Source organism: Peromyscus leucopus, chromosome 6 (genome assembly GCF_004664715.2).
Source record: "Peromyscus leucopus breed LL Stock chromosome 6, UCI_PerLeu_2.1, whole genome shotgun sequence".
Lineage (NCBI taxonomy): Eukaryota > Metazoa > Chordata > Mammalia > Rodentia > Cricetidae > Peromyscus > Peromyscus leucopus.
This window is the reverse complement of record NC_051068.1, coordinates 59,756,010-59,781,351: the sequence shown is the minus strand read 5'-3', so window position 1 is coordinate 59,781,351 and position 25,342 is coordinate 59,756,010. Positions and strand designations below refer to the sequence as shown.

The 25,342-nt window shown below is 37.9% G+C and overlaps 1 protein-coding gene across 4 annotated transcripts in view; it reads left to right on the top strand.

Moving 5' to 3' along the window:
* The first annotated feature begins 244 nt into the window (after window positions 1–244).
* Window positions 245–25,342, top strand: part of Rbm46 (RNA binding motif protein 46) — a 49,734-nt gene continuing 24,636 nt past the window's right edge. For 2 of the 4 annotated variants that reach the window (XM_037206683.1, XM_028857067.2), the window contains exons 1-4: window positions 245–423; window positions 12,306–12,467; window positions 13,273–13,740; window positions 14,261–15,043. In XM_037206683.1, coding sequence (XP_037062578.1) covers window positions 12,317–12,467; window positions 13,273–13,740; window positions 14,261–15,043 — 1,402 coding nt within the window. In that variant the 5' untranslated portion in view covers window positions 245–423; window positions 12,306–12,316. Of the gene's footprint in view, window positions 424–12,138; window positions 12,192–12,305; window positions 12,468–13,272; window positions 13,741–14,260; window positions 15,044–25,342 lie in introns of all 4 variants that reach the window. The other 2 variants (XM_037206684.1, XM_037206685.1) reach the window with 2 other exon arrangements.

Sequence of the window (25,342 nt, the reverse complement as noted above, 5' to 3'; positions counted from 1 at the left end):
TTTGTAACGCCTTCCAGTCTTCCACGCGCCAAACCCCACTCGCCAAGATTCGCTCTCCTCGTCCCGATTGGCCAGCGCGCCTGCCACTCCACCGTCCCCCTTTTCCTGTCGCCAAGCGCCTCCACGGGACTCAAGCCTCGGTCCCGCCCCCCTCCTCTCCAGGGGCGGCCGCTGATTGGCCGAGGTGGGAGGGGGTGGGGGGGGACGACTCCGCGTGAGGCTGAGGCGAGGGAGCCCGAGGCCCCGAGGCGCGAGGACGGCACGAGCCCCGCTTGGCCACGCCCTCCCCCGCCCCGTCCCGCGGCGACTCCTCCCTCCGCGGCTTCCACCCCCCCCCAGCGCAGCTCCCAAGCTCCCGGCGGCGGCGGTTTGCGCTCGTTGGTCCGGGGGATTTTTAGGTCTGGCCTTAGAAGACCCGACGGGGTGAGAGGCGGGGATGGGAGCTGCGGGGGTGACCGGCGAACCGCTGCCAACGGCCACCGTCGGGGGTGGTGGTGGGGGGTGTGTGCCCTCGCGCCGGGGGTCCGGGGCGGCACCGTCGTCGGGCGGCGTCCATCCGCGGGCTGGCCTGCCCGGCCGCCCCGTCGGGAGCGGCTTCGGGGAAGGAGGGGGGCTCGGCCTCCTGGCCGTGCTGCACACGACCCCGCGGGCCGCCCGCCGTTGCGCCCCTCTCGCTTGGGCTGCCCGGAGTTCCTAGAGGGCCGGGCCTCGAACTTTCCGCTGCCCGGACTCGGAACGTGCTGCTGGGCCGCCGCCGCCGCCGCCGAGCGCAGCATCTGCGTGAGTGGCTGTCGGGTTCCAACTGCCCCGACGCGCCCGCTAACGCACGCAGCAGCGCAGCCGTCCGTCGGGGGTGGGGGTGGGTGGGGGACGGGGCCGGTGCGGGAGGACCACCGAGTCGTCGGGCGGGTGCTAGAGGCTCCTGGCCTCCTGCAGGGTGGGCCTGCCTTCCTGGGGAATTACCGGAGGGGACCCCAGCGAGCGGCACGGGGAAAATCGCGGCGTCTAGTAACCCACCCCATTTAGCCTTCCAGAACTGAGTTTAAAAAAAAAAAAAATCAGGAAGCACCCACCGTAGGTAGCTTCCATGGGACGGTGACATCGCGCCGTTTATATTCCGGCACGTGGAGATTTGCTCATTTAGGTAACTGGGAATTTTCATTTCAAGGAGCATCGCAGTGAGGAGTTCGAGAAACTTCCATGTGCAGTCTTTCAGAATTAAGTTTACTTAGTGCTGTCCAGGTAGATTTGTGTCGCGTGTACGTGGTAGTGTTTTCATAACTGCAACTGTTTGCCACGAAGGACGTAACGATTGTTGTTATGGCTTTTTTCACCAGATGCCAACAGTGCCTTATTTCCTGCGTGTGGCCATGTTTTAAATGCTATTTTTCATATTAGAGTCTTGGACTTTAACATTAATGCCAAAATTATAAAATAACTCATGTAAAATGCAAACATCCTTATAAGGTAAGGATTATTAATACCAAGAATATATTCAGGTATATTGTTTGGCCTTAAGTGTCAATAGTGTCGGTGGGAATTTTGTTGGTGGGAAACCTACCATAATTTTAAGGAAGGATTGCAAATAATTAGTGTAAATTTTAAATTTTAATGATGAGTAATCTCATCATTTTAGTATATGACTGTTGGCAAGGTAGAAAAAAGTGAGGGAAGATGTGATTTCTATGTTCAAATGGCTAAGATTTCAAAATGACATCTATAGAAGACTATGTAAGAAATGGTAGCTATCGTATTTAGTTTGGAAGAGCATTTATAGCTATCTCTCATAAATTCAGAGAGCCCATAGTTTTTGTGTTCAGTAATTAAAAATTATTTACAATAATTTGAAATAAACTTTATGTGTTTGAGAGAGTGCAGGGACTTGCAGGAAAGTCCAAGGTCAACCTTCAGGAGTTGATTTTCTTCCTGGCGAGGTTCAGAGATGGACCTCAAGTTCACGGGTTTGAGTGGCAAGTGCCTTAATCCACTGCATGATGTGGCCCCCAAAGGATTTTTCTAAGTACTTCTTTTTTTTTTTTTTTTTTTTTGGTTGTGAGCCTAGCCTTTAACGGCTGAGCCATCTCTCCAGCCCTCCTTTTTTTTTTTAATGATCCTAGATTTAAGTCTGTTCTAAATGAAATATCTAGTGCTAAAACTTTAAACATTATATATTTAACTTTTGTAATTAAACATGCTCTCATTATTTCATAGAAATAATTTAAAGTGGAATAGAATTGATCCACCTCTGAACTTGATATTTAGAAATTGTTTTAGATGTATAGGACCACACTTTATTTTTCAAAAATGTTGCCTTTAGTACCCTGTCTAAAGTAAATGTTGCTCAGAATCTCATGGGTTCAGTATACCATGCTCAGTAACACCTGAATTAACATATCTGGAATTTAACATTCACATGATACAGGGAATGTCATAAAGATATAATGTGCTTTGTAGGAAAGTGGTTTTATGTCTCAAATCATTAAACTACACAAATTTTTTAAGACTTATATATAATATTCATATTTATAATCTAAGAAATTTTTGTGATAATACAGAAGACAAAGTTTCAGTTTGAGTTATAATACAAATAGAACAAATTCTTTTAGACAAGTAGTTTTTTCCTATATTTTGTTGTACTTGTCATTTTTTATTACTGCATTATTTTTGAAAGGCAATACAAATTGAAATATATATATATAATATATATATATATATATATATATATGCACATACATACATACCGTGTGGGTGTGTGTGCACGGGAATACTGTTGCCCTAGAAGGCCATTGCCTAGGAGACCAGAGGCATCAGATCACCTGGAGCTGGAGTTACAGGCCGTCTGAGCTGTCTAATGTCCTCTATAAGAGCATTATGTGTGCTTTATGGCTGACCCTTGAAGTTTACAGTTTATAATTTGTTAGGATGCGATAAGCTAATGAAATATGTATTTCAGTACTTTAAAGATTTGTTGAGATTGTTACTTGAATATTTGTCTTATAATTAGCTATGCTGTCCTGACATATAGCTTAGTGGGTTTGAGGCAGTGAGGTTTTGTTCTTGTTTCTTTGTTTTTTTTTTAAATTCATTTAGAGAAATCTTTGTAAATTCTAAAGTTTAGAAAATAAAGATTTACCTTTGAAAGTTAAGAGTAAAATGCCAGGCGGTGGCGGCGGCGCATGCCTTTAATCCCAGCACTCAGGAGGCAGAGCCAGGTGGATCTCTGAGTTCGAGGCCAGCCTGGTCTACAGAGCAAGCTCCTGGAAAGGCACAAAGCTACACAGAGAAACCCTGTCTCAAAAAACCAAAAAAAAAAAAAAAAAAAGTACAGAAACTTCCAATGCACTGTCTGTTTTGCTTTTGTTTCCCCATCTCCCATAAGTCCTTATCATCATTCTTGCTCATTCCATTGCTCAGGACCCCTTCATCTTTTTATTCCATTTCCTACATTAGTGGAATAAAAGTTTGTGGGCCATTTTGGAATGTGAATACATACCTGAAAGTAACTGAAGGCATTGAACCTGGGAACCTCAATAAATGTGCCCACTTACACATCTGTGCTTCTCTAGCCATTTGAGTAACTCTAATTCTGGAATATTTTAGGATGAACTTTAAAATACAGTTTGCTTTAGATTTTCTTATAATTTCACAGCGAAATTTGATTTTAAAGGAATTACACATCAGTTGTGGAAGTTAGGTCTTGATCTTTCCTAGTTGTGCATTATACTTGTCTGTGTGTCCTTTTTTTAAAAGGAGGTTTTAGGATAAGAACATACTACACTTATTAATGAGAAGATAGAATTGGTGATTTTGCTGTGTTTCATATTTCTTTGGTTTCAAGTTTCATATTTTAAGATTTCTTGAAGTGAATAGTCTTGTACTTCTTTCTATTTATTCTGTAGTAAAGGAATGTTAAATATGTGAAGTGACTTAGTATTCAACGTTAAGTGTGTGAACAGTCTTTTTAGCATGCACCTTAGTGACTGTGTTAATTGAAAATAGATGTCTGTAAGGGAACCACAGGCATAGACTCGGTTGTGGAATCATTTGAAGCTAGGTGTGAATGACAGTAAGAATAAAAATCGAGTGTTTAGATTGAATATGACATGTTCAGTCAAACGAGAACAGACGCTCTATGTTGCTTTTATAGTCTGTAAGTCACCTTTGTATGGTAGTAGCAGTCTTTATTTTCTTTAAAAAGTCAAGTATCACTTTCCTAGTTTATGTATAGTTAAAAGTGTGATCTTTGGTGTTTGATGTTAGAATCAATGCTGTTCTGGACTAAGTTATGGAAGACAATTGATTTTAGAACTTATGTGTTAGTGTGAGTTTGAGTTCCAGGTCTTTTCAATTGCTAGTTTGCTGTCTTAAGCAAACACATATTATCTTTTTACTTTCTTACATTTATTGGAGGTGATCCCAGGGCTTCTGGTATTTTCTTCCAACAGACTCTTTAAAAAATGATATAAAGGCAAACTCTAAAGTAAAAATCTTAAGTGGATAAAGAGTGTTGTATAACTGAGTATATCTAACCTGAAATCTAAATATTCCAAAATCTAAGTTTTTGTGCACCATTGTAGCACCTCAATGTTAAAGTCCACACAAGTGCATCAAGAATATTATATAAAATAACCTTCAGTGTCTATGTATGGAATAGTTTTTGTATTTAGATTTTTCTCTTATCTGCAAGATACTCATTAACTCAGATATCCCCAAACCCAGAATTGTTTGAAATCTGAAATATTTTAGAGTTTAAACATTTCAGATAAGGGATATTAAACCCGTATCAGTTAAAATTGTTTTAAAGAAATGAAGGGAAAATACTTTATTATTAAAGAAAAAAGCTTGAAAGTTAGTCAGTTAATCTTTATCTCATTGTTTTTAATTTTCAGAAATTAGCAGTTCTTTTATCAGAATGGGTTAAAAATATTTATTGGATTTGAAGTCACATATGATTTATCACTATTATAGTAAAGGGCACACATTTAGTGCTAATACAGGCTCAAGATCTTTTTCTTGATAACAATTTATCCCTATTTCCTGTTCCTTAAGTAATGATAAGGAGAAATATGGTGGTGTCTATTCTGAAACAAGTAAAGAAGACTAGAGCTTTTATCTATGCTGTAGTTGAGCCTTTTTTTTTAAAATTCTCATATTACATTCCAACTACAGTTTCCCTTCCCTCCTCTCCTCTCCAGTCCCCTTCCCCTTCTAACTCCCCTTCCCCCAAGGTCCTCTCCTCCTTTCCCTTCAGAAAGGGCAGGCTTCCCAGGGATATCAACCAAACATGGTGTATCAAGTTATAATAAGACTAGGCACATTCTCTTATATTAAGGCTGGATGAGGCAACCTAGCAGGAGGAAAAGAGTCCCAAAAGCAGGCAAAACTTAGAGACAGCCTCAGCCCCCACTGCTAGACTCCCACAAGAATACCAAGCTACACAGCCTTAACATACATGCAGAGGACCTAGACCAGACCCCTACAGGCTCCCTGATCATTGGTTCAATCTCTGTGAGTCTTACGAGTTAGTTGATTCTGTGGGTCCTTTTCTTATAAAATGTAGCTTTATTATGTAAATAATCCAGCATTTGACAGGCTGGGGCAGTCCAAGGACAGACAGCCTGGGCTAAGTAGCAAGATTTCTCGTCTGCAGAATTTTCATATACATATTTAAAAGTAAGTATTCAGACTCAAATGTTATGGATATTCTGTGTCATGATAGAACAGTGTTGAATAAGACACTGAAGATGTCTGTTTTTAATCATTGTTCAGAGTAGAGGGGTTTTTGTTTGTTTGGTTTGGTTTTAGTTTTTGGAAGTTTTGTCTGTTTGTATTTATTTCTTTAATTAATTTTGGAGATAGGGTCTCATTATAACCCTGGCTGGCTCGGAACTCCCCAGGTAGACTTAAGATGTGCTCATACAGAGATCAGCCTCCCTCTGTCTCCAGATTGGGTTAAAGTTCTGTGCCACCAGATATGGCCAGAAAGGGGATTTTAACGATGTTTTCTAATAATTTTGGACAGGTGCATGCTAATTTCTCTGTGTGGTGGTTCCTCGGGCACTGGCCATCATTTATTTATTTATTTTGAGTCTGAGTTTCTTCACTGATTGATAACTGAAGCTGTTTGGTTATCCAGCTCCATAGATTACCACATTTTTAAACATGAGTTCTGGAAATGGAAGTCAGGTCCAAACACTTTTCTGATTGAGCTGTCTCCCTAGCTCATTTTTTAAATATGAGAAGTAATGTCTTAAGTGAGGTGGGCAAAGTAGGCAGTTTTATGGATGGAACACAGGTCGGTAAAAATGTTTAAAGTGAGGGAACATTTGCATGCACAGTTACCTAATCTGTAATTTTACCTGTCTTTGTCTCAGTATTTTTAAATGAGAAAGAATAGCATTTGCCTCACAGGATTATTGTAGGAATAAATGGGATAGCATCCAAGTCCATTATTTTCAGTGAAATCTTAATGTCCGTCCTTTCAGTTTCTTCATTGACTGTGCATCATGTGTCAGGGTGCTATCTGGTGCTAGGGAAATAAGACTACAACTTAAAGTCTGGTGGGGGCTAAGGGAGGAAGAGTGTAGAGGCAGAAGAGGAGGGGATTGGCCATCACAACACTCGGAGGTGGGTTCTGTGATAAAAGTAGATATTAAAGAACACTACCTAATTTAGAATTGGGAGCTAGAGATAATTAATAGTAAGGAAGTCTGAGGAAGTGGGGGAAAGCCCATGGGATCAGTGACATGAGGGCCGATGGATGAGAGTGTGGCACATTTGAGAAGTCACCAGCCGGTACATACTGTTTGGGGCACATAAGAAATGCAGTTGGGGAGGGAGATTCAGCCGGGTTATGAGAAGTCCATTGTGACTTTGTAAATGGGTTGGAGCTTGTCCTTAAGGAACAATAGGACACTAGACATGGTGAGACATGCTATAATCCCAGCACTTGGGAGGATTGCTGGGAGTTGACAAACCTGGGTTGCAGAGGAAGCAAGATACTGTCTGAAAACCAAACAAAGCAAACAAGGAAACCTTGCCTGGAAGGACTCTTGTAAAAGAATACACAGAGAAGTGAGAAGGAAAAGTATGTTTTCACCAATGATTGCAATTTTTAATTGCTTGTAAATTGCACTATAATTTTTATATGCCCATGTAAGAAACTATCAATGTATATATGTTTATCTATAAACTCCAACATTTGCATTTGGTATTGTAGTGTTCTCTAGAGTGTTCTTTGAAGTTTTCTGTATTCAGTACATACAAAGGCATGGCATTCTTTTTCTTAATGTCTTCATTAAATTTATTTTATGTGTATTTTGCCTGTATGTATGTATGTATGTATGTATGTGTACCAAATGCATACTCATGAGGTCAGAAGAGAGCATTGGATCCCTGGAACTGGAGTTTTATGTGTGGGTACTGAGAATACAACCTGGAGTTATTGGAAGAGCCCCAAGTGCTCTTAACCACTGAGCATGTCTCCAGCCCCAGGCATGACATTCTTTAAAAGCCTGTCAATATACCATTGTGTAGTTAAATGATGACTTTTATTCTAGCTTGTATAATGGTTTGATATTTATTTTGTAGGTTGTTTTTATATATATCATTGAATTTGTACATATCTTTGTGTACATGGGAAATTCTATCTTTACATTCTTGAATTACCAAGTACATGTATATTTTTTACTTAATAGAAATTGCCAAATATTGCTATAAGAAAGAAGTTTCAATTTAAAATATAACTGCCAACAGTGCATGAAGCTTTGTCAAATTTTTTTTTAAAGTTTTGGTTGGCTCTTCAAAAAATATTGTTTGAGTACCTGCTGTAGGCACTAGGGAAAGTGTTGACAGTTCAGAGATGGGCCATAGGAGATATGTGGCTGTTTTGTTTCGTCTATAGAGATCAATTAATGTTTTTCTAATTTCCAGTTTTTAAATTCTTGATTTAATGTGAAATCAAGAGATTTCCCATTAAAACCCTCCAAATTCCTGGCTTCTTTAAAAAACTTTGATACATTTGCTATTCCTGGTATCTTAGGTTCTTTCCCTGTTGCTGTAATAAAATATGCTGGCAACTTAAGGTAGTTATTTGGCTCACATTTCAGTGGTGCTGTCCATCATTGCAGGAAGTCAAGGAGGTAGCAGTTTGAGGTAGTTGGTTTCGTTGCATCCATGGTCAGGAGGAAGAGGAAAGGGGATCCATGTGTGCTGCCTCTCAGTTCATCTTCCCCACTTCATACAGTCCGGCATCTCCTTCTGAGGGAATAGCTCCACTTAAAAATGAGATAGCTCTTTCCATATCAGTTGACAGAATCCATGCTAATCCTCCAGAGGTATGTCCAGACATTGGTTTTTCAGGTGACTCTGGATTTTCACAAGTTGACAGTAACACTACCCGTCACAGTGGGGAAGATAAATTTCCCCCAGGTTAATATGTCCAAAACTGAACTGTATTTTATCCATAAAATCTGTACAGCGTTCCTCTTTTCTCATAGCTCAGACTCAGACTTTGATGTTATCCTCGACTTGACTTTCATTCCATGATATCCAAAAATTCTGTAGATTGTACCTTTAATTCAGATGAGACCACTTTCACTTGGTACTTTGAATTTTGATCTATGCCATCCTCATCGCTCCACCTAGATGGTAGTAGTAGCCTTCTAATTAGTCTCTACTTCTACCATTCTGTTGACTTCTTACCCGCTAGGTAATCCTTTTAGATGTTTTATTTATTAGATTTATTTATTAGATTGACTTATATGATAAGAGTCTGTGTAGTCCAATAATGGCTGTTTTCACACTGGAGAGGCTGAGAACCTGCTATATGTTTCAACTGTCCCAATCTGGTGAGGAACTCCTGGAGGATTCCTGGGGATCCATTGATCATCAGTCCTTGTTGGAAGGCCAAAGAATATGGGTCCTAGTGTTGGTGGAGAGTGGAGGAGTGATAGCATCAGGGTAAAAGAACTTGAGGACAGGATGTGAAGGCAGCTCATTGAAAAGCAAAAGCCCCTTTCCTCAGAGCTGCTGATGTCTCAGCCACCCTTGGAAGGGCAGCCCATATTCAACATGGGAACTCCCACTTCAGTTAACATAGTCAAAAAAAATCACTCACAGGTGTGCCCAGAGATTAATGTACAAAATTCTCCACAGTGTTCCTAGAGGTCTGTCTCATCAGTGACTCTAGAGCAGTGGTTCTAAGCCTTCCTAATGCTGTGACCCTTTAATACAGTTCCTCATGTTGTGGTGGCCCTCAACCATAAAATTATTTCCATTACAATTTCATAACTAATTTTGCTACTGTTATGAATCACAACGTAAACCCATTTTTTGTGATGGTCTTTGGCGACCCCTGTGAAAGGGTTGTTTGACCCTAAAAAGGGTCTCGACCCACAGGTTGAGAACTACTGTTCTAGACACTGTCAAGTTGACAATGGATATTAACTGTCACACTTGTCTTCTGCCAACCTCTGACTGCCACATATCCTAATCCTGCTCCTCCTCAGTAGTGTTGTCATTCTTATACATTGTATGACTTATTAATAGACTATTTTCTGTCCTAGGATATAAGCTACAAGAGTTTTGGTGTTAATTTATTGTCATATCCCAAAAATAAGAAACACATGTGGTACTCAGTAGATACTTCTACTCAGTACACAGGTAAATGAAGACATTATATGTCAGAATAATTTTCCTGGCAAGGATGAGTTTTTGAGATGAAGTGGAGCTGGTTTTCAATTCTGTATATACCACTTTCTGGCTCTGGGGTCTTAGATAGTATAGTTTCTCTCTTTTTATTTTTTCTTGATATTTGGAAATAATTTCCTTTTATAAAGGCACATTTCTATAAGTCACTGAGACTAGAGAGGATACTTATTAATGCCCTTGTATTTATAGTAAACCTGTAAAAGTAAATCTTTTATTATTCTTTGTTTCTAGTTGGCATTGCATTTTTTGTTTTGAAGCCAGTTACTGTACAGATAAACTGAATAACTAGTTTCCATAGTTATTTCATATGTTGATGTGAAACATTCCAATATTTGTATAAAATTAGCATTTCCGAATTTTTTTAAGATTAAAAAAGTCCTAATGCTTTTACTTAATCACCAGCTGGTTTATTTATCAAACATTTTCTTTTATTTATAGAACATTTATGAGACTAATGGTGTTATCAGCATATTACAGATGAAATTGAGGCACTGTGTAACTAAATTCCTTTACTATATATCTAGTGAGTGAAAAGAAGGGTTATGAACCCAAGCTACCTGGCTCCAGAGACATGTTCACCCCTGAAGCACTAGTTGAGAGCTGCGGTGATAATCTCCCTTGCTCTAGAGAAGTGGTTCTCAATCTCCTAATGCTATGACCCTTTAATACAGTTCCTCCTGCTGTGCTGACCCTAACCAGAAAATTATTATTATGGAATGCTTTATAACTGTTATTTTGCTACTGTTGTGAATTGTAATGTAAATATATGTTATGCAGGCTACCCATAATGTGAGGCTGGGGGTCACGACGCACATGTTGAGAACCATTGTTCTGGAGCAAACTGCTAATATCTTCTCCATCCCCGTCCTCTACAGAACCCACTGTGAACCTATGAATCAGTGCTTATAGTCAGTGTGACTTTGCATCTGCTGTGTCTCACCTAAGCCACCTTTGAGAAATGAAAATAATGTGGCTGATGTCAACAACATGAGCATCGAAAAAATTAAAAAGGACTGTCATTCTAGTATTTATCAAGGCCCTTATTTGATCTTTATGGAAATTTTTAGTAGCCCTTTTTGGTTTTTTCGAGACAGGGTTTCTCTGTGTAGCTTTGCGCCTTTCCTGGAGCTCACTTGGTAGCCCAGGCTGGCCTCAAACTCACAGAGATCCGCCTGGCTCTGCCTCCCGAGTGCTGGGATTAAAGGCGTGCACCACCACGCCCGGCCTTTAGTAGCTCTTTTAACATACACTGTGTTAGTCAACCTTAAAAAAAGGAGTCTTGTGAGAACTTACATTGTTATGTCTGTTTAAATGAATAACGTATAAAGAAATGAAGTTGTAAATGTTGTATAGGTAGAAAGGCTAAAATGGAGGTGCACTGGCTTAAAATTTTACTTCTCCCCTTTTAAGTACTAACCAGATACAACTCTGCTTAGCTTCTAAGATTACATGAGATTGGACATGTTTGGGGTGGTATGGCCATGACCAAAGTGTAATTCTAACAATGCTATACCATAGAAGCCTGGTTTCCATTTTGTAATTAGGAAGATCATATTTGCAGCCAAAATAGTTTCATAACTATTCCCCATAATATGAATTTAAAATTTTTGTAATTATTTATAATACTAAGTATGTGAGAGATAAAACCACAGTGTTGATCATTAGGAAGTGCAAATGTAGTAATTAAGTTAATTGTAAAAATTAAAATACAGAGATAGGGAGATAACTCAGTTGGAAAAGTACCTGCAAACAAAAAACTGGACATAGCGGCATGTACTTGTGATTCCAGCACCAGAGGAATCACACCCAAGGTTAATCATTGGCTACGTGCACATATGTCCATAAACATGTTCCCTTCCACACGTGAAAACATACACATGTATACACAGCATATATAGGATGCTGAAGAAATGCTGTGGCTCTTTTGTTTTAATTCCTATCTACCTAACTAATAACAGTGTCCTAAGATGATGCTAATTGCTTATCACATTAGGTCTTGTTTCTTCTCAGATGACCTGAGAAGAAGGTATTTTTATTAACATTCATCTCTGGTAACTTCTAATAGATTCAAATGGGTGATTTGAAGGCTTCGTTTCAGGGAAACTTGAAACTCGAAGATTTCTGAGAAAGTGAACAATGTTGGCATCAGGTCATGGGTATCTGACAAGTGTGATATTTGTACTCATAGAAAAAATTCAGCTGGCCTATATGACAGAATGATTTAAAACTCTGGCCGAGTAGATTGGCAGTGATCGTGAATTCATTGATGGAAGTATATTTTACTACTATAATGCTTTCTTTTTATCTAACTCTCACTTCTGATTTCTCATCTTTTCTTTATTCCTCTCTTCTTTGGCTCTCTTTCTCCCACTTAGATTATCTAAAGGTGCTGCTTAATTGATGAGTAACTTAAAAATTGTTTTCCAGTTTTTAACTACAGGAAAGAGCTTTGGGGCAGACCCTAAAAGAGAGTAGTGAAGGTTAGTCACCATACCTGTCAGTCATACTGTCCTTGGCTTCATGCAATCCAAAGAAATATTCCCCAGAATCCTGGAGCTCTGCTCTGGGCTTACAGTTATTTGACTTTGTTTTAGGAATTTTAGCCATGAATGAAGAGAACACCGATGGAACAAATGGATGCGGTAAAGTACGCACTGGCACTCAGAATGAAGCCGCATTGCTGGCACTGATGGAAAAGACTGGCTACAACATGGTTCAAGAAAATGGGCAAAGGAAATTTGGTGGTCCTCCTCCAGGTGAGGGTTTGCTTTGAGGTGTTTAAATTAACTCTTTAACATAGTCATTTAGATGAGGCATGTATCCTCACAGACATTATAACCACTCTCAGCTGTGATTTTAAAGAGATTATGTACTTTTTAAAATCTTGCTCTGTTTTAAAAAGTGACTGAGAAATAACATGGTTTGGATTGAGAAATAAGTCAGGATTCAGGGCATCAGGGAAAAGTAAACTTAAGGAATTAAAGACAAGTCATTTAGGGAGGAATTTGAAAGAGCAGTGAGTAGAGGCATAGTACGTATATAACCAGACCCAAATAGGCATGGGGTCTTACCATGCATTTCTTTGCTCAGGATCTCCAGATGAATACATAAAATTGTGGCTTCTGGTTTGCTCAGTTGCTACATCACTTGTTACTGCTCTTCTCTATCTAGTATACTTCAGGCAAGAAGGTGTCTGTAGTCTAGTTGTCTTTTGATTTCTCCTCGCCCAGATAATCCTTGTACTTCACTCCCTTAGCTTCATTCAGATCATTGCATGAACTTTGTGCTCAGAGATCTACCTATTTTATTAATGGGAACACCTCTTACGTAGCTATATTTTCCTCACAGTCTTTTATCATTTATGCATTGTCTCCTAGAGTTTTGTTAAAATAAATTTCACAAGGGAAGGAACTTTACTTTTTGTATCCCCAAAACTTAGAATACTGCTTGTAATTTAGGTGGCTGATAGCCAATTTGTTGAGTGAATAAATGATTCCGGTATGAATATATAGATTTTTAGGATTAATTTTTAGTTGCACTTATCTTTTTTTTTTTTTTAAGGTTGGGAAGGTCCACCTCCCCCTAGAGGCTGTGAAGTTTTTGTTGGAAAAATACCTCGTGATATGTATGAAGATGAATTGGTTCCTGTATTTGAAAGAGCTGGGAAGATATATGAATTTCGACTGATGATGGAATTTAGTGGTGAAAATAGAGGTTATGCTTTTGTGATGTACACTACTAAAGAAGAAGCCCAATTAGCCATCCGGATTCTTAACAATTATGAGATTCGACCAGGGAAGTTTATTGGTGTGTGTGTCAGCTTGGATAACTGCAGATTATTTATTGGAGCAATTCCCAAAGAAAAGAAAAAGGAAGAGATTTTGGATGAGATGAAGAAAGTTACAGAAGGTGTTGTGGATGTGATTGTTTATCCCAGTGCAACTGACAAGACCAAGAACCGTGGCTTTGCCTTCGTTGAGTATGAGTCCCACAGGGCTGCTGCGATGGCCAGGAGGAAGTTGATTCCAGGTAAGATGGCCTTTCAAAGACTACCTTACATACTAACCCCACTGTAAATATGGAAAAACAACAGTGAATGATAGACCATTATTAGTGAGATATGTAGTGCCACTTGAAGAGGAATAAAGAATTGTTTTAATGCGGAAGTAAATTAAATGACTGCAGGTTACAAGAAATTATTCCAACAAAATGAGTCACATTTGCTAGTTACTGACTGTGTATGTGTATGTAACTTTAATGTATATGTAACTTTAACTTTGTTAATTATGTTGAATAAAACTCCAGAATGCATTATTTAATTCTAACAATAATCAGTCTTTAAAGTCTTATTTGTTTTACCAACTCTTAAATTTTATCACAAGTTCTGATTAGGTTGCTTTAGTCAAAACTTTGGTGTGAGTAGGCACAAGTGGCTAATCAGATATATTGATACTTGCTTGAGTTTCTTTGAGAAATTATTTTATATAGCACTATAAACTTGTATTCTTTGCTTTAGTTAATTTCACATCAATTTGTGCATTTTTTTCAGGAACGTTTCAACTCTGGGGCCACACCATTCAGGTAGATTGGGCTGATCCTGAGAAAGAAGTTGATGAGGAAACCATGCAGAGAGTTAAAGTTCTCTATGTAAGAAATCTAATGATCTCAACTACAGAGGAAACAATTAAAGCAGAATTCAATAAATTCAAGCCTGGGGCAGTGGAACGAGTGAAGAAACTTAGAGATTATGCATTTGTTCACTTTTTCAACCGAGAAGATGCAGTGGCCGCTATGTCTGTTATGAATGGAAAATGCATTGATGGAGCCAGTATTGAGGTAACACTGGCAAAGCCAGTGAATAAAGAAAATACTTGGAGACAGCATCTTAATGGCCAGATGAGTCCAAATTCTGAAAACCTACTTGTATATGCTAACAAAGAAGAAAGTCACTCCAAAGCTCTAGGCAAGCCACCAACTCTTCCTACTCGTCTCAATGGTCAGCATAGTCCAAGCCCTCCTGAAATTGAAAGATGTACTTACCCTTTTTTTCCTGGAACAAAGCTTACCCCAATTAGCATGTATTCTTTAAAATCCAATCATTTTAATTCTGCAGTGATGCATTTGGATTATTACTGCAACAAAAATAATTGGGCACCACCAGAATATTACTTATATTCAACAACTAGTCAGGATGGAAAAGTACTCTTGGTGTATAAGATAGTTATTCCTGCGATTGCAAATGGATCCCAGAGTTACTTTATGCCAGATAAACTCTGCACTACACTGGAAGATGCAAAGGAACTGGCAGCCCAGTTCACGCTACTTCATTTGGGTAAGTCTGGAAGTGCTTGATGTGTTGACATTAGAGAATGCTGTGGTAGACTATACAGTTGTTGATTTGAACTCTGAACATTAGTAATGAGTCTTTACATTTTTTTCTCAGTTCTCTGAGACCAGAGCAGGAGAACCACAAGTTCAAAACTCATGATTAATTATCCTGAGGCTTGGCTCCTGTATAATTTTCCTACATTTTGCTTTTAAACCACTACTTAGTGGGAGGAAAGATGAGCTTTGGTTATAGCATTTAGACCCCATTTCATTACTTTATTGTTTCTTAATGACTATTGCTCATTTGATAAAAAATTTTAGCCGGGCGGTGGTGGCGCACGCCTTTAATCCCAGCACTTGGGAGGCAGAGGCAGGCGGATCTCTGTGAGTTCGAGGCCAGCCTGGGCTACCAAGTGAGCTCCAGGAAAGGCGCAAAGCTTCACAGAGAAACCCTGTCTCGAAAAAAACAAAAAAAACAAAACAAAAAAAAATTTGATGAATGTTACAGAATTTGTTATATCAACCAATTTTTAATTCTGTCCTTGCATCTTTGGTGAAGTCTACACTATGAATTTTTGGTAGAAAAGGTTAGAGATTCATAAAAATCACAGATGTTTCATGTGGGTCATGTGTAGATATGGCTTTCTGCTCACCAATCTGGAAATTTGTCATTATGACTCATGAAAGGCAAAAAGCATCATTAAGAGATGTTGATGACAATTCTCTTTTCAAATTTCATATTTTGAAGGAACTCCATTTTCTTAAATGTTGGAGGGATGGTTAAGAATTAGGATATATAAAGTATGCTTGTCTGATACTCTAAAAAAAAAGACATTGTAACTCTGGGTTTGTCCATATTTGTATTATGTTTATAGTGTACTTTATGGAGACAAAGGTTTTTCCATCCAGTTGCCACCATGAAGTCAGAAGCCCTTCATTAGCCTTTGGCTCCCCTCTGGGAGGCTTTTAAATTCGCCATAGGGCTACAGTTTGATTACTGATCAAGGAAAAGATAGAGGATTTCTAATTTGTTTTGTTTAGGGATAAAATTAGCTGTGTGTCTTAGTTATGGTTTCTGTTGCTCAGATAAAATACTAAGGCCAAAGTGACCTTGGAGAGGAAAAGGTATATATCGATTACTCTTCCATACCACAGTTTATTGAAGGAAGTCAATGCAGGAACTCAGGCAGGAACCTGGAGGCAAGAGGATGTGAAGGAATACTGTTACTGGCTCTGTCCCAGTGACTTGCTCAGTCAGCTTTCTTATAGTACCTAGGACTACCAGCCCAGGTATGGTAACATTCACAGTGAGCTGGGCCCTCCTCACACATCAGTCATTGAAGAAAATGCACCACAGGCTTTCTCACAGGCCAGTTTGGTGGGACACTCAACTGTGAGTCTCCTCTTCTATAATGAGTCTAGCCTGTATCAAGTTGACATAAAATTAGCCAGCACTTGGGCAGATGTGTCCAACATGTCACATTGTGACACAGTATTGTCATATACAAACTTCACACTTGACAGCTGCACAGTTGAGGTTAAAAATTGCAAAACAAATCTCAATGTTTAGAGTAAGTATACAGTTTTGTGTTTGGCTATATTCATAGCAACACTGAGGTGTATGCTTTCCACATGCCACAGATTAGATACCCGCTAGAGTATGTATACAAATGGCTTAAATCACTTATTTTTGGATTTTTAATCATTCTTGTATCAGAACTTTTCATTTAAAAGTACATAAAGATTTGTATTTTTATGTATTTTTCTTGTTTCTGTTACCAATAGGGAGAAGAGTTCATAGAATTTGATTAGTATATAACTATTAAAAGAAATTGGGCAGAGATGTAGCCTTAGCAGGTGCATGGCCCTGTATTAAATTCTCAGACTAAAGTATGGTAAACACTGGAGCCTATTAGGGCACAGTAACCAGGTCTGAAGCTAAGTCGGGAATGCAGTACAACAATGCTTGTTGTGCTTGACTAACGTCTAAATGGAAGCTGTTGAAAATATTGTTTAGACAAGCGAAGAACAAGAGAGAAAGGAAGTGGAAAATCTAGACCAGGAATCTAGAAAGCCTTGGTCAGAAAGCATATGTGAGGCCTTTATTAAAGATCTTAAAGCAGGGTCAGGGAATGTGTGTGGACAGGAGGTGCTGTGTACCATGTGACAGTTAAGTGTTCTGGCTTGACCTTTCCTTCAGTAATGTTGGGTCCTCAGTGGCAGATCTTATAGGGCTGATGCCTTCCTTCCTTTCCAGCACAGCTTTCCCTTGGGTAAAATGTGAAGTATTTTATGCCACGGTTCAGACTTGGGGTTGGTTGGCGGCAGTGATGTGTCCTAGAGAGGTGTTGGTGAGGTGACATGTGCTTTCATAGTTCTCAGTCTACCTAGCACTGATGTTTTTTCTTGAGGGTTTCTTAAGAGTGCTTCAAATAGAGTTGGGTTTTTTTTTTTTTTTGTTTTTTTTTTTTACTATATTAATACATCTTTTGGTTCTATTTTTAAAAAGCATTTCAGAAATATAATTTTACAGATAGTGTGAATTACTTAAAGATATTTTCTTTGGATATAGTAATTTTTTTTTTTTTTTTTTACAATTTGCTTTAATACTCCTTTAAACCCTGACAATTTAGTGCTTTTTTTTTTTTCAGTCATCATTATCCAGTTTTACCTTGGTGGTTTTTTTTTTTTTTTTTTTTTTTTTTTAAATGACATTGCTAAGCCAGATATTTACCACCAATCTAAACCCAGTCTGACCTGGTGAGCTTTGACAATCTTGTATGTGATATCTTGTATTAGGTGTCCTCATTTTTCAAATTTGAAAACTTGAATGGAAACTAAAGGTTTTATGTGTTTAAATGACCATATTTGTTTCAAGGGAAAAATATAGTCCTTTAGCAGATACCTGAATGAGTGTTAGAAGCCATCTATTCACTTCAAGTGACTCGATCTGAGTCACTTACAGTGACTAAAATGTAGTCACTTTACAGTGGTTAAAAATGTATAGATTTTGTCCCTTCTAAAGCAAGCTCTCTTCTGTTAAAATGCCTTTGGTAGAATAAGGCCAAAGGGGAGTTTAAGAGTTAATCTCTAATATAATCCTCTTGATTTTCACTTCATAATTAGAGCCTGTCTCTATCTTCGTCAGAATGACCTTCCTCATCTCAGTCATCCAATGCAATAAGCAGTAATGCATTCATTTACTTACTTTTAGAAATACAATGCTTATTTTTAAAACTAAAAATATTATCATTTTATTTCATGTAATATAAGTAGGATATATTCATCGAGTTTACCTATTTATGTATCCAGGTTTCTGAGACAGGATCTTGCCCTATTAGCTTAAACTGGCCTTGAAATCAGTTATTTTAATGGGTCAGATGCAGATGTGTGTGTGTTAGGATAACAAGTTCGATACTTAATGTTTGGTCAGTGGAGACACTTGAGATTATTGAGTATCACTTTTGAACCTGGTCCTGTCAGTATTGCCAATGCTTTTGTAGATGACTATGCTTTTTTAAAAAAAAAAAATTGCTAGAAAATAAGTTAATGAAGGAGAGAGATAGTCTTCGTCTGTGTTGATATTAATTGACCTCATCAAGTAATGTATTAACAGATCACCCCAAGCATGGTGCACCTTTCCTGTTTCCCTTGTGATGTTCACTGATAACCATGGCAGGTTGTATGACCACTTGATGTTTTAAAAACAGGGATGAGAGTCTCTGCTGGAAAGTAGCTTGTGTCACTTCAGGGAGCTCTGGGAAAGTTCGCTTTGGTGATTTCTGGCATATCTTAAAATAGAAATCGAAAAGACGTGGCATTAGTTAATTGAACATTGGTTAGTTTTTCTGTTTGAAGCTATTTCATCTGGTTTGTATGCTGTTTTTTTTTTTGTTTTTTTTGTTTTTTTTGTTTTTTTGCCATGACCAGTACAGCTTACATTCAAAAACAGGCCTCTTGAAGGTCTCCTATGTACCGAGTATACTTTTTCAAGCATTTGGGAGTTAAAGATAAACAGAGCATTGTTTGTTTCTTTCCTTGAGGGATCAGAGAGCAGTAAGAAGATAGATGCATCAGTTCTATGCATATGCTGTTTGGGGATAAAGGGAAGGGTGCAGCTTCTGCCCCCTGACTTGTAACTCTTCAGGAGAGTTTCTGGGCAGTGCAAGAAGCCTCCAGATGAACAGGCATTTTTTAGAAAAGTAGCATAGTGGTGGGCTAATAGCAGATAACTCTGGTAAGGTTTGATTCAATGATTTCTGGCAGATTTTAAGAAGAATTGAAGAAATTAAGATGTGGCATTAGTTAATTGAGCTTTCATTCATCTTTCTCTTTTAAAAATAATCACAGTATGGCTTTCTTGGCTGTACTTGCTTTTCCTCTGAGCAAGTAATTTTTCCAGATAATTCTAGTTTGTAGAAACATTTTATGTGTCAATGTTCATGTTTTTAATGCCACTATTTTTCTCAGTATTTAATCTGCAACTGAGACGTATTGTATCTTTTATTTGATTTGAAATGACGCATAGGGTTTTTTATTTTTCTCATTGTTCAATCGAACTTTATAAATATTTTATTTTCTATCTTCACATGTAAATTAGGTTTTGATTTCTCTATGTCACACAACTTTAGTTAGATGCTGAGGGAAAAAAGTATCACTTGTGAGTTTTTATCTGAAAGATGATTGATGCTTTTTTTCTCATGAGCTATTATTTCCAGATTGATGGGCAAATTATAAAACATAAGCAGGATTTTAGATTTAGAACATTTGTCAGTAAAGTATTTTGAAATATAAAACTTTAGTTTTTTATTAAAATAATTTTAATAGATATTTAAGCTAAATATGAAATATTGGTTATGTTACAATGGAACTTTTCATTATAAATAGAAGAAAATTCTTTCAGAATGTATTCCTTTAGATTTAAGTAGAGATCTCAGGCTGATACTTAAAGAATAGAAAAGTTGAATTTGTTTTAAAATTCACCTAAATGAGAAGTAGCCATCAGTTTTAACATTTTCAGTTTCAACATTTTTATACAATTCACTTTCACATGACCAAATGATAAGACCAAAATTCCATTAACTCAACTATGTGTCTTTGACCCTTGAAGGAGGGATTAGTTCTTTTGGAATGTATTTATACATTCCAATTGGAATTTCCTTTTTCTTTAAGATTCTTTGATCTCATATTCATCATAATTCTCATCTTGATAGCATTGATTTTAATTAATGGGCCACAAATACTATGCATTGAATGTGAATGAAGTGGCTTAAAGGCGGGCTAAAATGAAAGCTCAAGTATTGGACTGTACTGTTTAAGCATCAACACTGGGAATGTAAATGGGATACGAGTCATTTGGGCTTTAGACTTCAGTACCTTCACCCCTGAAATGTCAGGGTAATTTGATGGGTTCTAGGAATTTTTTTTTTGAGATGTTGTCTCAGTCTGTAGCTCTTGCTAGCCTATATTATAGACCAGGTTGGTCTTGAACTCAAAAGAGATACTCCTGTCTCCTTCTTGAGTGTTGGGATTAAAGGAGTCACCACACCTGGTTTCTGAGGATTCTTTTTCTCACAAATTTTTAGTTTTGTTTAAATTATTAAAGGACATGTTCAAGTATGGATACAACTAAAATTATTACTTTTGCATATTTATATCTGCCAACATACATATTTGAGTTCTGATAATATCAAATCAGGAGCTTCTTTTCTAAGAATTACCCTTTATGAGCATGTTATTTCTTTATATAATTCAAAGCTTGCATATATATATGTATATATATATGTATGTATGTATATACATTTTTTTGAGACAGGGTCTCAGCTGTGTAACTCTGACTGTCCTGGAACACACTGTGTAGATCAAGCTGGCCCCAGACTCACAGAAATCTGCCTGCCTCTGCCTCCTCTAAGCTGCAATTTTTATAGCTTTCATAGCTGAACAACAGTTTGGAAAAGTGAAGGAGTCAGTCATCCAGCTCCTTTGTGATGGCACATCCTTTTGGTTATTTTTTTTCTGAATTTTCCTGTAAATTATAGTCAAACCAAGACTGTAAGTTCCATAAAACTTTAGAAGTTCAGAAACATTTTTTTGTAACAGGATCCATAAAACTACTGATATGTGTTCAAATATATTAGGCCAATATATGTTCCGTATTTATATTTATTAACTGCTTAAAGTTAGTAACTGTAGCTTAAAGTTAATAATTCCTATAATTTTGCTTATAAATTAAATTAGCTTGATCCTTTATGGTATAATTTCTTAGTATCTTTGTGTATTGGGGTCTCTGCAACCATCATGGCCATCAGAGTAATAATCCATAGGAGGCAAGAAAGTTTTGTTCAACATGCCTAGGTAGCCTGTATTGGTTCAGACTTTGGGAGTCTGACCCCAAGTAGTTGTTTGTTTGTTTTTAAGGCACATTTAAACACAGGAGAATTTCATGAAAAATTTCCTGGTGATGATTCACTCAATCCTGTTTGCACAATAAAGCTTAACATGTGACTACATTGAAACTCTTTATGAAGTACATGTGATATCTTCCATAAAGATGGGTTCTATAAATTGACTACATGTGACACCTTCCAAAAAGATAGGTTCTATAGATTGGAAAAGCTCACAATAAGGATCTGGGAGAGGTTGTAGGCCACATAGATAGTGCCAGTGTCCCCAGATTGTAAAACATGACCAGTACCAGTCTTTGGGATAGATAACAAGTTGTGCATCTGCCTTTTAAAGGAAAAATCCTGTGTGTTTAAGTTTAACATTCTTGTGTGTACAAAAACCTCTGTGCCTCCCATATTTTTGTCTATTTCTAAAATTCATGCATTAATATATTCATTAGTAGATATTTTCATATTGATAATTGATTTTCTAATTTGGTCATTTAACTCATTTTAAACAATGGTTTTAAAATTTCCCCTCATATTAAATATTCAAGTATATTATAACACATGGTGGATGTTAGTAGTAATTCATAGTTCTGCCACATGGTGTCGCCTAAATACATGATTTAATGTAGCTTTAAAAGGAATTTTTTTATGTTTTTAAGTTCCTGTTTTCTTTCTGGTTTTCGAGTCTGGGATACTAGTATGAAACATAGAAGATAGTTTTCTTCAGCCTTTCTTGCTTTTATTTTTGGTTAATTAGTATTTAATCTGCAACAACAGTTTATGCAGAGGCACTATAGTGTAGCGAATGAACTAGTGACTAGAGACAGATGTTCACAGTAAGGATTTTTACTTAGAAGAATTTATTTTGTTTTTCTTTCTTTCTTCTTGTTGAGGCACGGTCTCATGAATCCCAAGCTGACCTCAAACTTGCTATTTATTTGAGGCAGGCCTTAAATGTCTGGTCCTTTTGCCTCTATCCCTAAATGCTGGGTTTATGAGTGTTTGTTACTATGTTCATCCTTTTTGTGCTTCTAATATTCTAAAATTATTTCATATACCTTTGCTTACCATTTTCTTAAAATCAGATAAACTCTTAGAAGCCAATATCTAATATAGCATCAATCCTAGAACTTATCTTTCTTGTAGAGGTGTCCCCTGTCTAGTCTCTGGTAGTATGTTACCTCAAGAATAGTAGATTTGTCTGTAAGCTTAAAAAAGGAAGTACAGTGTCGGCCTGCTAACAGTCAGCTGGGTAGCTGGGTAGAGGTGTGTGGATTAAAGAGACAATGAAGAAGACAGAAAAGAGTTGAGAGGTCTGCCCGTCAATGCTGGACAGCCCCAAGTTTATTTCACAGCCAGCGTATATACAGTTTTGAAAGACAGAGGTAGAATAGTGCACAGCACAGGCATTTAGTCACTATCTATCCTGCCTTGTGTCAAGGAACAGGGAGTTTTTCTATCTCAATGTACCTGTGGCTGGCATCAGCAGCCTACATCCAGCTAGATAGTGTGTTCCTTCTTGTGGGCTAATCAGGACTTTCTCATAGCCCTTCAATGAGACTCTGTGGGCTAATCAGAACTTTCTCACAGCCTTGGAGCAAACAAGCTTGAACTCTATTGACTCAGAATAGACTTCAGATTCAAACTGAGAAACTGAGTCAGTTGTGAGCTCCCACATTACAGTTGTTTCAAACCTTAGTCATCTCAATCAGAAGTTTTCAGAAACGAGAATATTAGTAACTACTTGGGTGTTTTTACTCTTTATAGTGGTTATTATTGGGTAGACTTGTATTAATTACATGTGGCCCCATTTGTCTCCTAGAAAGTTATACTTGAACTATAATACCTGCAATTTTATTTTTATTTAGGCAATAGCTCATATTTTAAGGAAATGAATTGTTGGGTAACTAAATATAACCCATTATGTATTGATTTGATCCAGTAGTCCTAGGATTTATACAACACTGATTATATAATGAATTGTATTATAAGTTTTGTTTATAATTTAGACTAACAAGTCTATAGAACAGGGCCAGGAAGGATGGCTCAGAAGTAAAGTGTGCTTGCTGCTCTTCCAGAGGACTCCCAGGGTTTTATCCTCAGAACCCATATCAGGTGGCTCACAGAAACTCTGGAGATCCATCATCATCTTCTTCTGACTTCCAAGGGCACTGTGCTTATATGCACAGATCCACACATACACACATAATTTTAAAAATTAAAATCTTAAAAAAGCATACTAGACTGGGACTAGGTGTATAGCTTAGTTGTAGCCTTCATTGTTAGTATCGTTGTCTGCTGCACAATGCCCTTCTTCCCAGAAAAAAAGTGTGTAGGTGCACAATCATTGCAAAACATTAGCTGATTGTAGTTGCATTGCCTGAAAATTTGGTAATTGTTTATTAAACCAGCCTTTGTTATGTGTTTAAAATAATGTAACTTGGGGCTTGAGTGCTCTCTTATGAGAGCTGGTGTTACAGAGGAACTGGGTTTGTTTTCCATGTGGAAGCTCAGCCATCTGCAGCTCCAGTCCCAGTAGAAAACAGCTAGCCCTCCTGCACTTTATAGGCAGTAGGTTTGCATCTAGCACGCAGACCGTGAAAGTCAACACTTACAGAAAATAAAAGCAGATAACATTTTAAAAATAAATAGCTGGTTGAAGCACAAATCTAATTAATCTTATTAAAAGCCAGGAGTCAGGTTTCTTGGTAAAAACCTGAAATATCAGAGAAGCAGCCACAGTTGCTTCCTACCTCTCTGGTTCCTCTGACCAAAATGGATGAGACACTGTCTCTGCCATGCCTTATCACTTCCTGTCTCCTCTCTGTACAGACGTACAGACCTCTATGGTTAATTAGTGGCCAGCTCCACCTTCTGACTAGCAAGTTTTATTTTTCAGAACACAAAATATCATACATTTCCTCCTTTTTGTCTAATAAAATGCTAAGGTTTTAACTAACATAGAAAAGGTATATAAATAAGTATAATAACTATATACAAATATATACCAGGAATAATTGCATTAACAATGTCTAGTCCATTAGCATTTGACAAATTAGGAGAAAATACTCCATTATCTATCCTAGCTTGGTGAATCCAAAGTGTTGTACCTAATTCACTTTCTATCCTAACTTGCATTATCAACCCAAAACTATCTTTTTGTGTTTCTCAAACTTAGACACTTTACCCCTCCTTTGTTTCTTTTCAACAAGGAAAACTGTAACTATGTAGTCTTCAACTCCATCAGAGACCAGAGAAGGATATAATATTACCCAATTAAGCAGGAAGTGCAGAGCAAACAACTGCCAAAATTAAGAAATGACAGAAATGGCTGCCTGGACAGTCACCCAAGATTCCTTTGTAACTTTGAGGCAGCCATCTTTGGCCTGCAGGCCTAGAATATCTGACAGATTTTTCTGTGGAGTAGGATTTTTGAAGGACTGTCCCATCTTGTCTTGGCAAGGATTGGTAGTCCTTTCTTTTGTGTCCTGCTTATTCAATTTGGACAGCATACTGTCAGCAGTTGAGGCAAAGGTAGTTTCTTGAAAGCCCAGTGACTTTTGCCACAAAGAAAGTAAACTCCATGTGGAGTTTCTTTGATGCCCATCATCTTCTCTGAAGTATATTGCTGCTGCCAGGAGCAGACATGTCTCATTGTCATAACAAAAAGAACCTTATGCTATTAAAATATCTTAAATTCCATATTCTGTAGGTCTCTGAAGTATGTGAAGGTCAGCTGGGTGGTGGTGGTGCATGCCTTTAATCCCAGCACTCAGGAGGCAGAGGCAGGGGGATCTCTGTGAGTTCGAGGCCAGCCTAGTCTACAGAGTGAGTCCCAGGACCACCAGGACTGTTTTACAGTGAAAACATGTCTTGAAAAATCATTAAAATAAAATTAAAAACAACCAACC